Genomic DNA, 23,537 nt, shown 5'->3' on the forward strand with positions numbered 1-23,537 from the left:
CTGCATCAATTTTATTTCTCACTAGTCACCAACATGCATCCATCACTCAAGTTCCGTTGTCTGTTCGCTGTTCTGCAATTTGCTGAACATACTGACTCCACACATTTGTGTTTTCTCCATGTCTCCATGTTTTCTTTTCCTTCTCCTTTAGCTATCAAAGCCCTATCTAATATTCAAGATTTAGCTTAAGTACCAATTCTTCCAAAAGATAATCGCTCATTTTTTCCATGTTATTCTAATTTATCTTTTTAAATAACTTGAAGTATTTCATTTGGACAATTTTTTATTTAATTAAAAAATATCTTAATATATTATAAATTAATAGCTTCATATACCTTTAGTCATCTATAGAAAAAGATTATATGCTTGATAAGAATAGAGAAAAAGCATACTTATTTTAATATACCTATTTAATATATTTTCAAGAAATATGTCCTAGTTGTTTGATTGACAATACCACCTTATATTTGTTGTCAAAGGACTGATCATTTTCTAAAAAAAATCTTCTTTCCAATCTTTCAAAGGCCTTTGGAAATATTGTAGCATATGTTTATTAAAATGTGAGTTTTTAAATGTGTGGTGGAAATGAGGAAAAGAGGTGGCATGACTTAAGCTTAACTGCTTTTTTGTATTATGACATGTAACACAGATTATAGGGTAATGAACAAGCAGCTTGTGAATACATTATTAGAAAATAAAAATAAGAAAAATCCCATTTTTTAACATTTCACTATCATTTTGTGTCAAAATAAAATTTTGTTAAATATTTTATATGAATTTAAATGATGGTTAACACTCACATAATACTATAGGTCCAGAACTATTCTACATACTTTACGCGTGTCACCTCATTTAGTTCTCACAACCATTTTAGGAGTAGCTACTATTATTTTACCCCTTTTACAGGTGAGAAAACTGAGTCATGGAGAGGTTAAGAAATATGTCCAAAGTCATATTGCTAGTTAATGGGAATCTATATTTAAACTCAGGCAGTCTGATTCGAGAAATTCTACTTTTAACCCGGAGCTCTATAGCTGCTCAAAAAGTTCGACAAGAGAGAAACTATATCATTAACTACAATTCAAAACATTTTCCCAAACATTTTACCTTAAAATGCAGAGCATGTGTATAATTTCACCACTTTCACCTAATTAATCCCAGTTCTTATTATTTTAATTGTCAAGTTATTTCTGTCTGCTTGAAAGTGTCATTTAAACCACCATTTCTGGACATCTGCAAGAGGAAAAACTTTCCAATTTAAAATGTAAGGATAATGAGAGAGCTTCTGCATGGTATGTGTATTTAATGTTCTTTAATTGTAAATATTTAAAAAATTTTAAATAAAAAAAGTACAATCATTCATTTCTTTTGATATTTTTATATTTCAGAATTTCCCATAGCTAAGTGATGCCAAGACAATTAACTGAAGTTAGTATTCATTCAATCATCTCCTTTCATTTCACAATGCCATTGATGCAACTGGACAGATTTATCACTCATACTTATTTTAATTTGCATAACAACTTGCATCATTTTAAGAATATGAATGTTCTTTAAAAGTTTAATTACATGAATAGTGTGAGTAAGCATGTTTTCTTATGGCTTCTGATTTTATATAGCCCATAATATACCCTAAAGATAAAAATAAGTGGACTCTGACTAAAATTCACCTCCACATTACCTCTTCCAGCTGCTTACATTGTCACTTTTCTCAGATTTTTAAAAATTAGATTTAAATTTTTATTTCAACTTATGATATCAAGTGCTTTGGATCTTTTTCTGAACTCAAATATCATTGGTATCAACGCTGTGTTGTTATTTTTATACTAAAACACTTCATATTCTACAAAGAGTTATGTCTTAACTAATTTAGCTTCCCAGTAAAATATTGAATCCTTGAGGGTTGAAAATATATTTTATTCACTATTTTGCCTTCTTAGTCTAGCATAGTGCTGCCATGGAGGAACTGTGGAATGAGTGGATAATATGAATGAATAACAGTGTGGATTTGAAAAATAGGAAAGAAAACACAATCATTTATGGCAGGTTCACAGTTTCCTCATAATTCCACAATAATATTCTAGAGGAGCCTACTAAAAAATTTGGAAAGACTACTAGTTCATTAACTTTAACATTGTAAAAATATAAAACCTTTTATATTTAACTTAAATTTTTTAAAATCCATAGTTTCTTTTCTTGGTGAAATCAATTTTTGAAAAAGAACAAGGGGTAGATAGGGGCAATTTAGAGTTCAGGTGTAAAAACTGAAAAAAAAAAAAAATCTGAATCAGCCATTTAAACAACCAAGCTCTGCCCGTGAACACTATTGGAGCTTCCCGAATCTCTTGTTAATTCATTTCTTATTTAAAATCTAAAGGTGCCATTATGAGACCTTCAAATACACACATACTTTGGCAGTTTGGGTATTCGATGTCCTCCGTGCTTACACTGACTTTGGGCCGTGCCTATCATAGAATTGATCATTTTTTCAAAGAGCACAAGCTTTAATTTTTTTTTTTATTTTAAAGATGAATGTCAGATAAACACTGTCTTTCTTTTTAATTATTTTGACCTAGGTTGAATAAATGTTAAAGAGATGAATATGTGAATGCATACTTGAAATAGATATATAATAATGATACAAATTAAAATAATATAACTCTACTGCAAGCAACCATGAAAGAATAGATTTTTGAAATGAGTTATTAAATACTTTAGAAACAAATTATAGTAAAATGAAATTCAAAATAATGTTGGTTTGCTATTTTATAATGATAGTAAATTTGCAAAAAATATTTTGAAGTGAGAATTACTTATCTTCAAAAAATGAAAAAGCAAGAGTACTTACAAATATTTTTATAGAAAATACAATGAATAAATGCAAAACTTATTTTAAAATTATGGAGCAAATTAACATTTTTGCCTCATATTAACTTTTTGCCTGTTTCAAAGCAAATATTTCTTAAATGAGATATTTTTTATTAGAATTTTTTTCCCTAGAATTTAGCCACGTCTAAATTCCCTTTTGTTCACCTTTATAACCCATGTACAGGAAAAGTGAAAATAATATATATTTCCACTAAGGCAATATACCAACAGGGATACAGAGTTACATACATCTTACAATGCCTTGATAAATCCTAGAGCTCTTAGCACAAATAGCCTGAATTTTCCTGAATATTTGGAAGTTTGAACCATGCAACATGTCAAATAACACATGTGTAGACAAAATGAGAAAAGGGTAAGCCATTCTAATACGTTCTAATTCTACTTAGAATTCAGAAATAAATATATTGTCCAGATGAAATATTAGAAAAAGTGTAGTAAACGTAGTATTTAATTTTGCTAGCATTTAACTTTTATTTCATGATGACCTGAAGAATTTGATATGTAAGAGTCATCTCACCGGGCAATTTCTTAAATTTATACTTGTTATAATAGAAAATGTCTTTCTCTCAAAAATGTGTTGAATAATTTATATATGAGTCATATTGTAGCATTGCTTATTTTCCTTAAAAACTGACAGTATCAATATTGAAAATGTTTTTAGCCCCCGAAATACATGAAGAAGTATTAATTATACAACCAAACCCTTTGAAATTAGTTGTTTAGTGCTTTTTAAACAGGTAACCCAACCGGATCAACGATTTCCTAGTGATATCTCTTCTGGTTTTGGATTCGTATTCTCAAGTCTAACTAATAAAATGTGCAAATCACATTTGAAAATTATAACACCATTCAATATTTTATAACAGACTCCAAGTTTGTTTCTCGATAATTGACATAACTGCTCAATTTTTGTCAATTACTGTTTATATGTACAAGTCAATAAACACTTAGGTAAAGTCCTTTTTCATATAGCTATAATAATTGATTTTTGTTAAAGAAATAATTATAAAATTATTTCATGAGCTGATTTGGAACTGAAGAAAAAATTAAAAAATATGCTCTTGTTGAAGAATGAACAGTAACAATATGTATGAAATTTGAAATAACTACTCATATATTAGCAATGTTATTTTGGAAGTCAGGTATTGTGTCATAAATGGCTTGTTTCAAGGTTTCTAATATGCAACAGTACTGTTGACAATTTCCTGCAACTGCTATTAAATTTTACTACAAAAATGCATAGCTCTACTAAAAAAGTCATGTTTGGTTATGGCAATTTAAATGAATGTTCTAATTCAGTGATTCTTAATTCGAGATTTTGGGATGAACTTCAGAGGTTACATGAAGCCCTGATTTTGTAAGTAAAACTGTGTACTTCAGGCCATTTTATAAGATTTTCATAAAGTGAATAGCAATAATTAATCATTTTATAAAATATTTGATTTCATAGGTTTATGTAAATTAGCTCAAATTAAGAATGTTTTTTCTTAAATAAAAATTGCTATTTTAAAAGTAATCTTTCTTAGAAAAACACTTATGTTGAAATTAAGATATAGTCAATCAAGAATTCCTACAAGAAATCGCCAATTTTAGAAATCTTACTTTTGCCTCACCTTCTAGAACTAAACTTGAGTGTCCTCAAGACTTAAGATCAAAAGAATATTTTTACATCTTGAAATATAAAATAAACTTTATCAAAAATAATCTGAGGCTGGGAGTTTGCCATGTTAATCCATTAACTCAATACACATTTAAATATAAAATATTGAATAATCATCATGCATGTTATACAGATATTAATGCAGTTAATTTGGTAAATACAGAAATATTTTGTAAAACACATACAAACAACACAGACACCACACACTTCACTCTTGCACTAGAGAAAGTAACAAAAAAGAAGTACACTCACAGATAGAAAACTTGTTGCTGTTGTCTTTCCCTGGAAACAATTTAAATCCTCTAGATTTAAAATCTATGGCCTTTTTCACTAGTTAAGAAAACAAACAAAAACATGTATCAGGAAATACAATTTTAAAATGAAATTCAAGTTAACAAATTTTGTTAGCATGGAATTATGCAAAATAAAGAAACCATTTTCTTAAGCCTGATATAGTACCCAGAAGAATTTTTTTAAGCAATATAATCACTTAGTAGTAACACACTAAGCAGTGTAAAAGGATTTTAAATATTCCACAGGGAAAATCCTACATATACATATTTTTCAAACTGTGTTTTTTTTAAACTGTCCAAATTTTTATATAAAAGTGAAATCTCAGCAGTTTATCATAAACCACTTGAATTCATCAACTTTTATGGAATAAATTAAACTAGCAAAGTAAAAATGCTGGAGTATTAGAATAGTGGGAAGGATTTAATAGGTTTGTTCTTTAAAATAAATTTCCTAAAATTTTAGCCTATTTGAAATGTTAGGACACATTTAAGAATATGACTTAATTAGAAAAATTTAAAACATATTTTAATATTTCTGTCAATCATTTCCATTCATTATCATTGCTTTTGACACTATGTATGAAAGTGAACTACAGGTATTTGGAGCCCATCAAAAATATCTCACTACTATTTTTAGATATAGTAGTTGTACATATTTATGGGATACATAGGATATTTTGATATAAGCATACAATGTGTAATGATCAAATCTGAGTAATTGGTATATTGATCACTGCAAATATCTATTATTTATTTGTGTTGAAAACATTCCAAATCTTCTAGCTATTTTGAAATATAAGACACTGTTAAATATAGTTGCCCTATTGTGCTATCAAATGCTAGAATTTGTCTTCTTATCCTTCTATCTTACTGTAATTTTGTCCCCATTGACCAATCACTCCTCATCACCCTTCCCTACTTCAATTATTGTCTTTTACAAAACTTAGTGTAAACAAGAAATATAATTAACTTGCTCAGTTATAGTGTGGAACTCTTTACATATTACTTTTTACCAGGTTTCCTTAAATGTTATGCAATTAGGTTTTCTTCATGATATAAATTTAAAAAAAAAAAGCAAAAATGATTTTTGTTACATGGTTTAAAATTACTGCTTCACTATTTCTGAATGTCATTCTATGCAATTAGTTCAAATCATGGATATTTATTGGTTTATGAAACATTTTAAGGTAATTTTTTCTTGTTAATAACTTCAAAAGTAGGATAGTAGAGAAAGGGCCTGGTGGTTTATGTGAATATAAGATATGAACTATCTATACACACAGAATATATTTTAAAAAAGAGGTATATTATCTTTGGAGCAGGATTTATAAGACTGATTCTTAGTAAACATTAGTTGTGGGATTTTGGACAAGAATCTGCCTTTTCACCTGCTTTATTCTCTTAAATAAGCAGCTAAGACTAGATGGCCTCTCTCTTTATAGTTCTAAGATTCTTTAATTGTGAATCCTTCATTTATGGTGAAAAAATGACTACCTCCCTCCCAAGTGACACTTTTTGTTGTGATTCTCTTCTACCCCCAGCCCCACCCCCATGGTAACCTAAAGTTTAATTCTTCTGAAGTGTTCAGCTGCTCTAAATTTAGTTTTGTCACATGTGAATTTTCTGCTGTCTCAAAATACTTTTTAACAAAATTTGCATTTTGTATTTTCTGGCATAATTCTAGATTTTTCTGTTGGAAACATGAATTATAAGTAGGAATCTACCTCTACTTTTCTCTGCATTATAAGATTTGACTTCATAAGTGTTACAAATAGATCTGAAGATTTCATGATGATTTTAACACGTCTGGATTTCAAAAAGAATAAAGAAAACTAAATGAAAAGATTATCAGACCAAAGGAGAAAACGGCAAAAGAATAAAATCCTACAGATTAAAGAATTAAAAGTTGTAAATAATGAGTTACTAATACTGGGGGGAAGTGGCAGTGCGTGTAGAAGGGGACAGATTAACATGCCTACTTACAAGTACCTCGATTTAATTATTTGGTTGGGTAAGGTTTTTCCTGCTTCTAAAAGCACCTTAGCTTTCTCTTTTATAAGCATCTGTATGTCAATTTATCTTGAATAATGATAAATCTATTTTTCTTAAATAAAAGCTATAACAATTGTAATACAGATGCAGAAGATGAAAGGTGAGGAGAATATCCATCTTTGGATATGGCAAAGTGTGAATTAATAACATAAAATTTAAATTCACAAAAGCTATAAAATATGTTAAACAGAAAACAAATACTTTAGCTGTTTATATTTTTAGTGGAAAGAGTAATATATGTCTCCTAATGAATAAATTAAACGGATAAATCATGTATTAGGTATTTAATATTACAATATATGCCATAAAAATATAGCTTTCACTATCCATGAAAGATACATGGCATAACTTGATGACATGACTTGTCATCAAGTAATGAGTGCTTCTAATGACCATATTTAACTTAGAAAATTAACCTGACTTTTTAACCTGATGCATTTCAGTAATAAGCATGTAAAATTTATTATAGAGTTAATGTTAAAATAAATTATGGTATTTTACATAGGTTAAGGAAAATGTTTAGACAGTGTGTCATGTGTGGCAATTGCCTCCACTGTACTGTAAGCGCCTCAAAAAGGCAGAAACAATATTTTGCTCATGTCATATTTTTGTTTAATTAATTGTTTTGAGAATGAGTATGGCTTGGTCCCCCAGGCTGGAGTGCAGTGGCGCGATCTCGGCTCACTGGAACCTCCGTCCCCCTGATTCAGGTAGTTCCCCTGCCTCAGTCCTCCAAGTAGCTGGTATTATAGGCGTGTGCCACACCCGGCTAATTTTCGTACTTTTAGTAGAGACGGGATTTCGCCATGTTGGCCAGGCTGGTCTGAAACTCCTGTCAGGTGAACCGCCTGCCTTGGCCTCCCAAAGTGCTGGAAAACGGCATGAGCCACCGCGCCAGGTCCTGGTTTTTTTTTTTTGTTTGTTTGTTTTGTTTTTTTTTTTTTTGATGTTTTTTGAGACGGAGTCTCGCTCTGTTAACAGCCCAGGCTGGAGTGCAGTGGCATATCAGCTCACTGCAACCTCCGCCTCCCAGGTTCAAGCGATTCTCCTTCTACAGCCTCCCAAGTAGCTGGGGTTACAGGCACGCACCACCGTGCCCAGATAATTTTTGTATTTTAGGAGAGACAGGGTTTCACCATATTGGCCAGGCTGGTCTCGAACTCGTGACCTCAAATGAGCCACCCGCCTCAGCCTCCCAAAATGCATGTCATATTTGTATGAGTGTATGAATGAATATATACAATATTGTTAATTCTGAGTTTTTTAACTAAAGGTATTTTGTTGGGAGAATTCCCTTTATTGATCATGAACTACGATGGTAGGAAAGGAGGAAGTAATTTTAAAAAATGAACGCCCGAGATGAAGCATTTTTATTTGCAAATCTCAAGATGAAATACAGAAAAACAATGTATGCTGTAATAATTTTAGAAAGCATTAGATGCAAGATTGATAAGCATATGCACAATTCATTTTCTTTTCTTTCATATGCTAAACAATTTTCAATCATTTTTAAAAATTTTCATTACATTTTTGGTTTGACTTTTTTGCTTAGTGTAATAGAAATATATTATAATACAGGAAAGGCCTGGCAGAGAAGAATATTAGACCACCAATCAAATCCCTCTTTATTTAGTTGTAAGCCCTGGACACTAGCAAAACCACTTTGTTTTGTAACCTATATTAGTTTTAAGCCATGTAGTGGATTATCACTGTGGCGTCTTCCAGGTTGTTTGTTGTCTTCAAGATCAATATAAATTCAAAATTGCATTTAAAAACTTAAGAAAATGATATTGACTGATTCTTACTTAAACCTCATCTAATTTTCATGTTAATCAGCTAAAGTCATTATTTGAAAAAATTTAAATTAAAATGCCTACTATAAAAATTAACCATATATTCACACACATAAATCATAGCTGGATTTTGTTTCCAAAACCAACTTTTATGGTGTAACAGGCATTTGTCTTTATGTTTTATGTTACAAAAACTTTCTAAGTGTAACTTGAGAACATGTGGTATTGGTGGGATAAGAAAGATTGGAAAGTAGTATATGTAGTGTTGGTACTGGCCTTTAATGTTAGGAAATTGATCATATTAAATAGGTGTAGTAGAAGGAATTTAAGTATCAGTTGGAGATTTGGAAAAGGTAACCTTTAATTGGTCCTTTTATCACTAAGTTTCTATAACTTAAAGTCATAAAACATTCCCTGGCTTGAAGTTCCTTTAAAAATTGAATCCCTCATTACATAATCTCAAAAGTTACTTATCTGAAATATATTATTCTATTTCATTGCTATGCATATATAGTGAAAATATGTAATATGCAGAACATTTATCTTTGAAAAAGAAGAAACAGACATGTTTAGTATTAGTTAGCAGAACATTGTTTTAATTAGAAATAATTTGCTTTCATGTTTGCATGGGGCTCTCACAGAAGACAGTGACATTTATTAAATGCTTTCAGAACATTCTGAAGCCCTCCTCATTTTCCACTTAGATTATATTCTAATACAATAATGAAGGTAAAATGAATGGAATACTCTAACCTTGTATTTATTTTATTCTTCCAAACTTGTAGTATTTATTTTAACAATAAAGCATCTTGGAAGTGTCAGTAACTGTATTATAAATCGATAATTCAATCATATCATAATTCTTTTAAAAAGGAAAATAATTTCTTAAGAACAAGTAAGTCACTAGTAGCTTGTTTATGTTTTTGTTTATTTCTGCTTCATTTTAACCTTTCTTTTCAAATGTACAATAATGCCTTTCTCTTCTTCTTTTGTACTGTGTTTGATGATACCTAGATATGCGTTTCCCACTTTTTATTTTGAATTTATTAATTATAATCTTGTCTTTCACTTTATAGTAAACTAATAAACTATACTACTAATAAAAATAATTTCCTTTTAATGTTTTGGATATTGAAAATAACTAACATGTCTCTGTGTGTGTATTTGATTTTGAGAAAGTGGCACATATCACTATTGACAGTACATTTATTTACATGAATACTAAGACTAATCAGTCACTGACTATGAGGTTAAAGTAATGTCAAAACACAGTGTGCTATTTTTGGCATTTCACTTACTGGATTAGGAGTTAGCAGACCTATGTTCCCAGTCTATAAGACATGGGACATGTTGATTAACTTTGCTATACAGTTCTAAGAGATGTAATTCTTAACTATTTAGGAGTAGAATTTGGGCAAGAGGAAAGAAAGACTAATATAATCAGAATTATCAGTTCTATTTCAGAGATTTAAATGTGTAGGGGAGTTATAAAATTATTTAACTGTGTAAAGATGACTTTTTTGTTGTTGGTTTATAAGTAAATAGTGGCTCTATGTTACAAGTCAACAAGTACAAAAATTTAACTTTTTTTTTCTACATCCTGTACTAGCTTAACAAAACACTTTTCAGAACATATTTATCACAGAGACTGCTAATGATGACTTCTTTGATGTAATCCTTAGACAAAGAAAAATCAAGAAACTATACTGCTGCTAGATTGAAAACTAAACTATACTCCTGCAGTATCTCCTTTAACATCTTTCATATAAGGTTTACTACTGTATTAATAATACAAACTTCTGAGAAAATAATATGACTTATAAATGTTTCTGTAGCATAGTTTTTAAAAAAGTGACTAGAGGTATCCTGCAACAATTAGATAATGTTTCTGGGTTACATAGGAAGAAGATATAATAGAAAACTCAGTGACATAATATTAAGTAGCTCATGAATCTTTGTGAAAAATATTTTACTTCAAAATATGTTAAAAATAAATGAAGATACACTTTGTATAAAGAAAACCAATGGTTATAATTTGATGAGAAATGTAGTAGTACAACTAAGTATTTTAAAAAGCACACAAAAAATAAAAATTAAAAAAAGTTCTTAAAGCGCAGAAAAATTCATTGGTAGAGATAAACATACTAGGGATACACAGGATTTAAAATATTTTTAAATTCATAAATGATGGAATTGAACTAGTTAAGTTTATTAGGAAATAGTATATATTCATTTTTATATTTATTTAAAATCATAATATACTCTCCATTTATAAAACCGTTAGAGATAAATAATATGGTTCAGAAAAGCCAATACATTTTTTTAAATCTTAAACTCCTAATTATGCCACAGTGCTCATTTGCACATATCACTCTTTCATGTATGATGTGTAAATATAAAATGTATATGATGCTCAATTTTTAGGGTAAAGAAAATATATAATCATAATTTTACTATTGTGCTTAAATTAGACAATAAATTTAGAAATCAACATGTAGCAAGAATCTTTAAATGTCAGTTATTTGTACTAATATTATTTACCATTTATAATATTAAGGTCTAGTCAGTCTCAGAAGCCATTCCGATTCATGATGCAATATACCAAAAATATTTCAACTATTTTGTGTTATGTCTTTTTCACTACGTAGGGATGATATACAAAATAAATTATCTATGTTCTCTGAATTTCTAATTTAAATTTTACTTTTCTATTCAAAGTTAGAAACCTCTCCAAAACTTTGATCAAAACGGAAAATTTAGCAGAAATGTATAAAACCATATCAATACAATCATATTGATTATATGAATAATTATTTAACATATTTCAAGATTCTCCACTAACAAGACCATTTTCTATTTTGCAAAAGAAGATCCTGAAGCTACAAGGTCTCAGTGTTGAAATGAGGTTGACCTAGTTTCCAAATCTTTGGAATCTTATTTTTCAATCATTTTAGACTAAGAAATAAGTGTAAATTTTTCACTCGGAAAAAAAAAAAAAAAAAAAAAAAAAAAAAAAAAAAAAAAAACAGAGTGGTGAGTATGGAGAGGAGACATTGTGTTTTAATAAAACCAATTTGTTAATTTTCATAGGAATTAAGGATTGGATAAAGTTATTAATTCTTAGGAGACTGTGAACAGACTACATAACTGGCTAAAAAATCATGTAACTAATCATTGCATACAGACTCTAAAATTTGTATATGGGCTTTCTTTCTTCCTAGAAATGGAACAAATTCAGGAAACCATAACACTTATGCAGATAACAGCAGATGCACCCGCAATGCTTGGCGTAACAGGTCTTACAGTTATGGTATGCTGTAAAATGTCAGGATTATATGAAAAATGTGGAATTTTTTATATTCTCTTTAGGGATTTTTATAATTGGCATAATAAAAGTCACCATATGGGAAGAGTTACCATTGGTATAGTTCACAGATACTTTTAACACTTTAAAACTGTCTGCCCTTAATTGTTTTTAATCTTTATTTTCTGACAGCTTCATATTAAGTTTTTAAATTGTTTTTGGTTGTACAGTTAATATCCACTAATTTATGCACTTTCTTGGGACTTTTTTGTTTGATATATTATGTTCTCTAGAATACAAGTGATTTTCTGTTTTGTTTTGTTTCTAATTTGCATTTTTATTTCAAAAGTTAATTTTATCATAGATAATTTGATTATAAATTGTAATCCAAAAAATTATAACATTAATATTTTCTTACTCATGGTAAAATATTATTACATTAAATATTTGTTTTGCACTTAACATAAGAAATCACTTATGTATTCTGTAATGCCTTCTAAAATGAGATTTGTTAAGAAAGAAGCAACTTTTTGAAAAACAGCAGTCAAAGTTAGTGACTTTCTTCAGACGATGGACAGTGACATATATTCTTCCACTATGAATTTCATTAGTGCATTGAATGATTTTATAAATTTACGAAAAAATTACATAAAAAAAGAAGAAAATGAATTGCTTTAATAAATAACAACAGCCCGTCATCCCTGTGATTTCAGGTCATTATATTTTACTAAAGTTCACTAGAAATATTAATATTAGTGCCTAGATTCTGTTTAAAATAAACATAGATGGGTTCTGATGGTTGTATCTAATGCAGTGTTTTATCGCTAATTTCATGGCTATTCAAAATGCCAACACACTCATCATACCCATCTATGTTTTATATTTGCCTTTCCAAGTCCATTCTCCCTATTCTCCTTGTTCTCTGCCCAGAAGTTTGATCTGAATGGCTACATCCTTGCTACACAAATTGTGGCATTGCATTAGAAGCATTGGCGTCACCTGGGAGCTTGTTAGAAAAGCAGAATATAGAGCACCACTGAAAACTATTGAATTAGAATCTGCAGTTTAACAAGATCCCCAGGTGATTCGTCTTAACATTTAAACTTTTGAAGCACTAGACTCTATTAGCAGACTCCCTTAACCTCTGGGGGATTCCAGCAGGCGGATGAAGGGAGGGAGGAACTTAAGATCAGAATTTTTATTCCACAGGATTCCTCGCCATTGCAATTATTGGAGTTTGTTAGGACTCCTAATTAAAGGGCATTTGTCCTTTCATGCCAGGCTACAATAAGTGACTTTGTCCAACATCTCACTCTCTTTATCCCAACAAGTTGGGAATCATGACAGCCCAGCTACCGCTACTATAGGTTACAGCATGGTTCCTTGTGGTTTCTTTACATTCACTCATTTGGAAATAATCCTTTGTAAGTAAAACTTCCTCAAATTAGGCAACATTCTTTTGTTTCTAAATGTACTCTGATGAATATACCACTGGTACATGGAAATTATTAGAGATGTAATTGAAATCTACATCTCAGATATTGTATTCAATAACATCTCTTAATTTATGACCACCATTGTACTTCAAAGGATAATATCTAGGTAGAATTACTGTTGGCTGTTGCTCATCATCCTACCATTGGTTGCTCACTTTTTTCTTAGAAAATGTTTTGAAAATCTAGACAACACAACTGTGCTGTTTTCTAGCAATTATGTCTGTAAGAAACATAGAGATTCACAAATATAGAGTAGATAAACAAAAATTTAAATGAGTTGGCTGTATTGAAATTGAAAAGTAATTCTATTAAAAGTGAAACTGTCAAGAAAAAATATGGAGTTAATAGAAATCTGAGATGAGCTGAATGTTACACTTTACTTTTGTATAACTTATAGGTGAGAGCAATATGAATAGTGTTAAATCAAACTGTATATACTTGTATCCAGTATTCCATATCAATATTTCATTAAACTATGTATTTTTTTTCCTAAGGAAATGAGCTAGCTAAGACATTTAAAACTCTGTGCTAATCTTTTTTAAATAAATTTGTTCACATTTATCTTTACCTTACAGGATTTTTATATAGCCAGAGTATATTTTATTCTTGCAAATGATCCAGAAAGGGGCAATATGATTTACTGGCTGTGCATCTAAAGCATTAGGTACTCTATGTGTACTGTCTCATTGAAATCACAAAATATCCATGTAAAATTATTGCCCCTTTTAAAAGATGTGGAAACGGAGAAGAGCTAAATTAATTGCCCAAGGTTATTGATAGATTAATAAAATATGGTCATTCATTTGACTCTAAAACTTCAATACTATCATCTATACCACCTGACTATAGATAACATAATTCCATATATTCAATCAGAACTCTCTCAAGTATGTGTCTTAGAAAACCGTAAATAGATGCAATTAGTGTACCCTATCCTAATTTATTCATTTGAATATAAAATTTTAAGTAATCAACAATATTTGACCCTAAATATGTTTACCTTAATAAGTCATAAAAGCTTTATTAACTGGATTTAATATTGAATGAAGACATCAGTTATCTGATAATAGTGCCAAGTATAACCCCATGGCCTGAAGCCTCATAATACTTTGTTTTAAAGGTGTGAACAGATGAATTTAAAGGTGTAGCAAAAGCCAACTGCTTTTCAAATCAGTTGAAATTCAAATCATCATCTAGTCCTTTTAGTAAAATCATCTTTGGCTGCATTTGTTTCTAAAGGGAAAGTTCAGAAGAGTTGATGAGGCTTTTTTTTCCTCCCTTAATATAAGCTTCCTCAATGAAAAATTTCTAACATCTCTGAGCTCTGGATAAAATTAATCTATAAATTTCTGTCACTTTAGTTTCATTTGCTATTATGAGAAAATACCATTGGAAGAATAATTTAAATAAAGAAATATCAAGCATTAACAGTAAAAAGCAATAGTCCATGTTTTAGAATACAAATGATGTAACTGTGAAGAGAAAAATATCCTATGCAATGCACCCTAAACCTAACACCATGCTGTTTGCCATATATGAAGGTTCTGCTCTTCCTAAAATTGTAAAGATTAGTTGTGTGGTTTCACTCTGTGCACAGCAGGGTAACCATATGCTCTAGAAAACTACATGCAAGGAAAGCAGCTTGTTGCAAAAGTGGGTGAAAATGCCCTGAAATAATTCTGAACAAGATAAAAATGTCTCTACATAGGACCATTTCTTCATATTCCAAAAGGCAGCGGAGTCTGCTTTGGCATCAGCTTTGAGCACAAATAGAAAGTCTAGCCCCTTCAAAATATTTTAACAAAGAAAAAGATTTAAAAGTCACATACGTCACATTCACTGTGACCATCTCATTCACAGGTAAAACAAGCTCTGGTAACCATTTGGGGAAATGAGCTACACGCAAAACTGTTTCATCTCTGATCTTTAAACTTAAGCTTTCCCTTTTGATCAATTCAGTACATATTATTATCTTTCCTTATTTGCTCATTCTATTAAAAATGAGAAATCGTGTGTTAATACGATAATAAGCTAATAAGATATCTGATCAATGGTTGCAGGTGAACAAAACAAAGTGGTTGAAAATCTGAAAAAAAAGTAGGTTTCCTTAAAGAATTACTCAAAGGAAATAAGAACATTGAGATCAGAAATTCTTAAAATCTTTACATAGTACTAACTCAAAAGCATGGCTTGAAGGGTAGCATTGGATAAAAATGTTAAAATGGTTACTTGCAGATTTGCCATTTGTGAATAAAATAAAATTTCATTGTTTAATATTGTCATTCAAGTCCTCAGACATTCTGAGTACTTTTATCTAATACATTTAAAAGCGCATAAACCTGTTAACAAGTAAATTCTAACATTTTATTTTTTCTCTTCTTTCTTCTTAAAGACAACTTATTTAACAAAATATAAAAGAATTAAAATTATAAAAATGTATTCACTGTTATGAATGACATTGCTTTGACAATTTCAAAAATGTGATGAAATAAGGTAATGGATAGAAAATAAGGATGCTATTCAATAAATATGTATTTAAGTCATAAACTGGTATATTTCTGAACATGAATTATTAAATAGCCATAGTTATAAACATTGAACACAACTTTCCATTAAGTAACATAATTAGGGAAAAGTCAAGAGAACAATGGAAAAAGTAAACAAAAAGTATGGCAGGATATTGATAAAGCATACAATGATCAATATTTATATATATTTATATATTTATATATTCTTCACCCCAATGTTGATATTCCCCTGTTTTATGTATTCACTTTACCAATGTCAAAGTTCTCACATCCTAAATAAATAAATAAAATGAATAACATTAAGTAATTCTATAAGAATTATATAAAACCAGATAATTTTTTTAAAGTTATAAATTCTGGAGTCTATTATTAGTTATGCTTTAAAGATGCTATTAAAATAAATACATTAGTTAGTCTTATAAATAAAGACCTGGGAATTCAAGCAGACAAATATAATTTCACCATATATATAAAATAAGAAAACAATGCTTAAAGATTAACTCCTGAGAATTTTTGATTTGGCAATCAACTTTTGCATACTTTTTTTTCTCTTTATTTTATTTTCTTCTTCTTTTTTTAAATTTATTTATTTATTTATTTATTTATTTATTTATTTATTTATTTACTGTTTTACCTCTATCTATTAACCTTTCGGGGATTTGAAACATGGTAAGTAAAGGGAAACTAAACCTCGATGTTTTGTTCTCTTTGTTATTCGATACATTGAAAAACAAGCATTTTAAAGTACAGAATTTAGGGTAAAATTTAAAATTGAGAGCTAAAATTTGACTTGGTACTGATTTTCTTATTCATCTATTCCTTTTTTGATCTTTCCAGTAAAATCATAATGAATGTCAATAGCTCAGCCATCCTTAAAGGTTGTCAAAACTAATTGTTGTCATTAATATTGATTCAGAAAATCCATCTGCCTTAAAATATCCCTTCCAGTCATAAATTTCCCACCATTTGAGTCACTCTTATGGAATTAAAGTTTAGCTTTTGCTATATTATCCGAGATAGCTTGTCAACAATGTTTTTATCCTAGTGGAGAACAAAAATCCTATGAGGAATAAACAGGGTTGGGACTGTGTGACAAATATTGTTCTCGCTCCATGATGATCATCTTCATCTAAGTTCTTGCTACTTAATGTATGAGCAAACCTAGAGATCTGTTAGAAATGCGAAATCTCAGCTCCAACTCCAATTTCGTCAAGTCACAACCTGCATTTGAACAAGACTACTAGATGATTCATGTCCACAATGAAATTTGAGAAGCATACTATAAGACCTATACTCCACGTAACTATCAACTGTTACTTGCACTTCTGTATATCTTACTGTTTTGTCTGATTGCACCTATTCACTTGAAATTTCTTCTTTAAATTCATGCTAAAGTGATTCCTTTAAAAATTACATTTGGTAATATATGTTCCCTGCTAAAGTCCACTAATGGTTTAGATAAAAATAAAGCTCATTTTTAAGGCCTAAAAGTCAAATGGTGTTTTTCCTACCTAGGTTTCCCACCTCATCTACCTTACTCTCCTCCTGGTGCATTGAGTACCAGAATTAGTGGGCTTTCTTTTTCTCAAGTTACAACTCAAGCTCTTTATAACTAACTGTTTTCTTTTCCTGGTGTGCTTTCTCCTCTGAGAAACTGCAAAGCATAACTCCAAGAGCATCTCTGTCTCCTTTCTGTTATTTAGGTCTCAGTTTAAATTTTAACTCCCCAAAGAAGCCTTTCCTTACCATCCAAACTAATGTAGGAATCCATCTATCTTACCATCAGACAATTATTTACTTGTCTATTGTCTTTTTCTTCTTCACTTGAATATAAGTTCAATAAAGCAGGGTCTACTAAGTTTTGTTCAATACTGTATACCCAGCAATTGGAAGACAGCTTGGCACTCAGTGGATATTTTGAGAGAGAAAAAAAATTAAAAGAAAAGAACATGGAACAGAAAAAAAGTGAAAAGAAATAAAGAGAAAAAAAGAAAAACAGAAAGAAAAAAGAAAGAATATAGAAAAATGAGTGAATAAATAAATAGTAGAATGTGGTGGTGAAGAGAGTAAGAATAGCACTGTCATCTGTTGTTAGAAATAACACTGCCTAAAAGAACAGCTAGGATTGACTTCCAAATAAAGAAGCTTTCAAATTTAAGGCACAGATGTGGGCACTGGGCCCAGAAACAAACAAAAAAAAAGTACATGTGGCTGATTTCACATTTAATGAGATAAGTACATTGCTAATCTCTAAATTCCTTGATGGTAGCACTGGCCACTTCTATGTTTGTTTTCACATTGGCTATAAATAATAATTAAAATAAGTATATGTCAGCTCAACACCAGTAGGGAATATAAAGTGATGGCAAATACATTAATTAATACATAATATCTCTCTACAGAGTCATAGACTTTTAGGATTAAAAGGGACAGTAACAATCATATTATTAAGATACTCTTTGATGCTTTAGTGATTTTTAAATACCCACTTTGTCCATTACAACCTATGCTGGAATGACTTTGAAAATTCACTGCTTCCAGTAGCACAGAATTTATATTTGAAAAAAAAAAAAAAACCTGAATGTTAAATCAGTCTTCTTTATAATAAACTGCTTTGCACTGTCTTATGGTTCCATACACTAAATTTTACAACCTATGCCAGAGGACAGATTTAATCTCTCTTACACAGAACAACATATCAAGCATTTGAAGCCAGTTTTACCTCATCCTTCCTCACATGCCATACTTGTTCTGTGGTAATTCTTTCTCTTATAATTGACCTACAATTTTTTTCTGTAATCTAATCTCTAAACTTTTCCTTTGGGAATAGAGACTATACAATATACTTTTGAATTCATCACATGCTTAGTGAAAGATAAGATGTACAATAAAACCCTGATAACTGATTACTTGCTGAGCATACATTAGTATCCATAAAAATATATTTACATGACTACTCACAAACTAACTCCCTCATTGTTATAATGCTTATTAAGATTTTAAAAACAACATGTTTTAGATTTAGAAATGTATACTTTATAAAAGTCTTAATAGAATATTTGAAAATAGTGTTAGTTTCTTGCGAACACTTGAAAACATTGAAAATATATTTTATGCATAATAATATAGCCTATTAGTGATGAGCACGTAATAGGCACCTAAAAATTGTTGCTTTCACACAATGCAGTTTTTGAGGTAGAAGAGTGTTACACCAGTTATTGAATCAAATTTGTTACATAGTAATCTTAACTTCTGACATAAGCTGGTAATTTAATGTGAATATTAAATGTGTATAATAATTTGCTGTTTTCTTATTTTTGTTGAGCCTTATAAATATTCAGATGAGCTTACTTGAAAACAATATAAATTATAGTAAAAATAAAAAATTGCTGCTTCTTTGGATTAAAAGTGGTCACCTAAAATAAATGTTTTATGCTGAATTAACTGTTCTTACATTAAACTTAAGAATAATAAATAATATACTTATTTAAAAACTGTTAGATTTTCTTTTAAGCTCTAGTTTTGGAGGAGAAAAGTCTATATCATATTCAATCTCAATTCAACATAATTTCATGTAACTTTATTAACCAAAGTAATATCCCACTGATATGGTCATTAGCATTAAATGTACTGTGGCATAACTGACTATACTATGTCAAAACAAACAGTAGTAATGTCTATAAAAGCCCCATAACAAATATTTAATTCTGTAAGATATTGTAGTTATCTAAGTTAAATTCCCATTGGGAAGTCCAATAAAAATAATTAATAATTATTATATGTTTATATGAAAACATTCCCAGAAGAATATATCCAAATTTTGTACTTAAAAACAGCAACTATCAAGACTGTTCTTTAACAGCTGACAGAACTTGTCCACATATTGAAAAAATGATAATAGAAATATAATTCTACTAAAGTCTCCAAGAAAAGCAATGCTAAAGTAAAATAAGGTGGATTAAACACATCTTAATTATTATTTAACATAACAAAATATGACAAATAACTCCTTGGGACAGGATACTCAATTGTGCTTATAATCTATGTTACTTCAACTTTAACATCACTTAGTGAAAGACCAAATATCAGACACTAAATGAATCTTGAATGAATCAATACTAGTCTAGGACTATCAATACTAGTCTAAGACTGGATTTTTATACAGTCTCTGCCAGGCCACAATTTTCTCTACAAAATAATGATATTGTACGAGATGATCTGTAAGTTCCCATCTAATTCTAAAATAGATAATTCTAGAAACACAGGAAAATTTACTTATCATTTCTAAAATCGTGTCATTACATAGGTTTTGCTATTTTCAAGTCAATGTTAGGTAAATTCCTTAAGTCTATAATATCAAGCTTTAGAGTTTAGGGATTATTGAAAAAGATTTTTAAGTTAAACATGAAATGACATCAAAAGAGATCTTATAGCTAAGGCAGCAAATTATTCTGATGAATTTACAAATGTCACTAGATATATCTAATTTTAAACATCTAGATATTTTGTAAATAAAAAGTCAATTATTTTTAAGCTTACTTATATTAATGTATGTCTTCCTTCAAATGTAAAAGCCTAAATACCCACTCAAACCATTTTTAATGAGTCTTAGTAACATAAATATAATCTACTAGTTTCAAATATTTATTCATCTTTCTTCCTTTTTTTTCTTTCTTTTTTTTTTTTTTTGAGATGGAGTCTCTCTCGCTCTGTCGCCCGGGCTGGAGTGCAGTGGTGCCATCTCGGCTCACTGGAAGCTCCACCTCCCGGGTTCACGCCATTCTCCTGCCTCAGCCTCCCTGAGTAGCTGAGACTACAGGCGCCCGCCACCACGCCCAGCTAATTTTTTTGTATTTTTATTAGAGATGGGGTTTCACCGTGTTAGCCAGGATGGTCTCGATCTCCTGACCTCGTGATCCAACCACCCTGGCCTCCCAAAGTGCTGAAATTACAGGCGTGAGCCACCGCGCCCAGCCTCATCTTTCAATAATTAGTTCAAATATTCTCTGAGCAGCGCTCTTTGATTCATATTTAGAGGTTGTTAGTCCCACTACTGTAATTCAGTAACATTTCAAAAATGCTGCTATGCAAATGTTTCTCATAATAAATTGTGATTATTCTTTTTATTTAACGTTATGTAGACTGTTCTATGGCATAGATTGTATTGTTCATTCTCATATACCTGCTATCCAGTACAACGTCATGCACATCACAAGAGTCAATACGTATTTTGTGAATAAAATGAAAATAACAACCATCCTATGATGCAGGTGTTCTTAGCTACTGAGTTGTGACTTTGGGAATTGAACTTACTGCTCAAGATCATAAAGCTAACAAGGAGCAAAGTATATTCTCAGCCTAGTTCTTTGACCAAAACTCAAAGTTGATAGTAAGCAATTTTTTTTTTTTTTTTTATCTTTGCATTGGGAGAAAATACCTAAGAGTTTATGGCACTTCCAATCATTACTATATTTAATGCTTATAATAACCCTGATGTAATATTATGATACTACAAAAACTACTTTGCAAATATAAAAATTGAGCTATAATTGTTCATTTGACCTGAACAAACATAGTAGTTGGCAAAGGTGGACAAAAATTCAGCCAATAAATATTAAATTCTCATTTTGAGGGCTATTGGACACTAATACAGCAAAGTGGTGTGGTGTTAATATGCATTTTTAAGAGATCTAAACCAACATTATTTATTTTCTTTCTCTTTTGCTTCTTTTTATCTCAACGTACAAAGAATCTTCAAATGGAGGAGATTAGAAATAATTTTCTGTTACTGAGAAAAAGTAGAAAGTAAAAAAATTAAGATAATTTAAATTATTGATGTTTTAACTATAGTACAATAGGAAAATTAATTGGAATGATACCCTATAAAGAACTGAAAATATATTTGAGAAATATTTCAAGTTTTTCCAGATTATTCATTAATTTTACAGTTGTTATTTAGATAGTTATAGTGATTTAATTTATCGATGTGTTAATTTACTTAATTAACACATAGATTGACTCTATACACATCAAGTACAAAATACTGTGTGTAATCCATGTTTTCTATGTGTTCATAATAATATTGATGTCAATTATTAATATATGCCCCAGTTTATAAAAACAGATAAATTGGGAACCATTAATGATCAAAAGACATTATAAAACTGAAAGTTTAATTGCAATGTGAATTCAAAAATTAAAAATATTAAATTATTATGTACTGCAAAATAGCATGAACTTGCAGACATCAAATGGACCTATGCTATAGTAATCTCTTATATTTCTGTTTTACACTGTAATTAACTTTAGCAAAATAATATCCATTAGAATATTTTTCATAGGACATTTTTGACTTTACAATTTTCTAATGGTTAATTATAAAATTATTTTGATTTTATAATTGTTCAAAGGCTATAAGCAAGGCCTTTATATCCAGTTCCATTTTGTGAATTTTGAACTACTAATACAATAGAAGCAATATATTATTATGGATTAATGACGATATTGTTGCCTTTATTTTTAAAATAACTGGTATAACTGTGACAAAATGTAGTTACCTTTAACACTGAAATATGTAGAGATTTCATTATTTTGAAGAAGGTAATTTCAAGCCTTTAAGTAATTTTCTAGCAAGTGAAATTGTAAACACTTATTCATTAGTTTGACAACTATTTTTAAAAAATATCTATTGGTCAGAAACTATACTAAGTGCTGAAAATGCAGCATGAATAAAACCCATCCACTCCTTGTCCTCAGACAGTTTAAATCTTACAGGAAAAGTTATAGGGCTGATGATTACAAATGCCTCTTATAACAATGGCAAGTTATAAGAAGAATACCTAACCTTCCTAGAGGTAAAAATTTAAACTAAATCTTGGAAAGGAAATTAGAATTATGTGGTTAAAAGAAACAAGGATTAGCTTCTCAGAGTACCTTTAGGGAGAAAAGAATACAGTGATTGACTAATTAAAATAAATTGTGTTTTGCAAAATAATAGAGTGATTGTGAGAGTTACATGAGATGAATTTGGAAATACGGAAAAAACCCAGATCATGCAGTTTCCTGTGGGTCCTCACCAAGTTTCTACTTTACTCTTAAGGGCATTGAGAAATCACTGAAAGCTTTAGAAGAGTCGAGTTAGATGACTGGATTTTTATTTATAAAAGTTCATTTTAACTACATTGTGGATAATAGATTAGAGGAGTACAATTTTTTTTTTTCTGAAATATCTAAAAAAAATAGTTTTGGGTTGCTTACCAACTTATTGAAAAAGTAACTTAAAAGACTCACTCTCTGCATACATACTATAACTTCTTTAGAACTTTGATCAGAATTCATTTTACAAAATCTATCTTGTGCAACTAGAATGGGTTTCTCTATGTCCTCGACTCTATTGCAGTGTCCTGCAGGAACGGGTCATGCATTATTTATCTTTATTCCCTCTAGAACAGAATCTGATACTGAGTAAGGATTTTAGCCATTGTGTCTGAGCCAAAATTATTATTTTCAAAATAATACTGGT

At 29.9% G+C, this 23,537-nt stretch overlaps 1 protein-coding gene across 3 annotated transcripts in view; it reads right to left on the reverse strand.

The window, feature by feature from the left end:
• Positions 1 to 23,537, reverse strand: part of CSMD3 (CUB and Sushi multiple domains 3) — a 1,308,251-nt gene that overhangs the window by 782,744 nt on the left and 501,970 nt on the right. For 2 of the 3 annotated variants that reach the window (XM_030937706.1, XM_030937707.1), the window contains one exon: positions 4,802 to 4,879. The exons of the other annotated variant lie outside the window; for it this stretch is intronic. In XM_030937706.1, the coding sequence (XP_030793566.1) occupies positions 4,802 to 4,879 (78 nt within the window). The remainder of the gene's footprint in view (positions 1 to 4,801; positions 4,880 to 23,537) is intronic. 3 annotated transcript variants of the gene reach the window in all.

The sequence above is a fragment of the Rhinopithecus roxellana genome, chromosome 9, assembly GCF_007565055.1.
Source record: "Rhinopithecus roxellana isolate Shanxi Qingling chromosome 9, ASM756505v1, whole genome shotgun sequence".
NCBI classification, from domain to species: Eukaryota; Metazoa; Chordata; class Mammalia; order Primates; family Cercopithecidae; genus Rhinopithecus; species Rhinopithecus roxellana.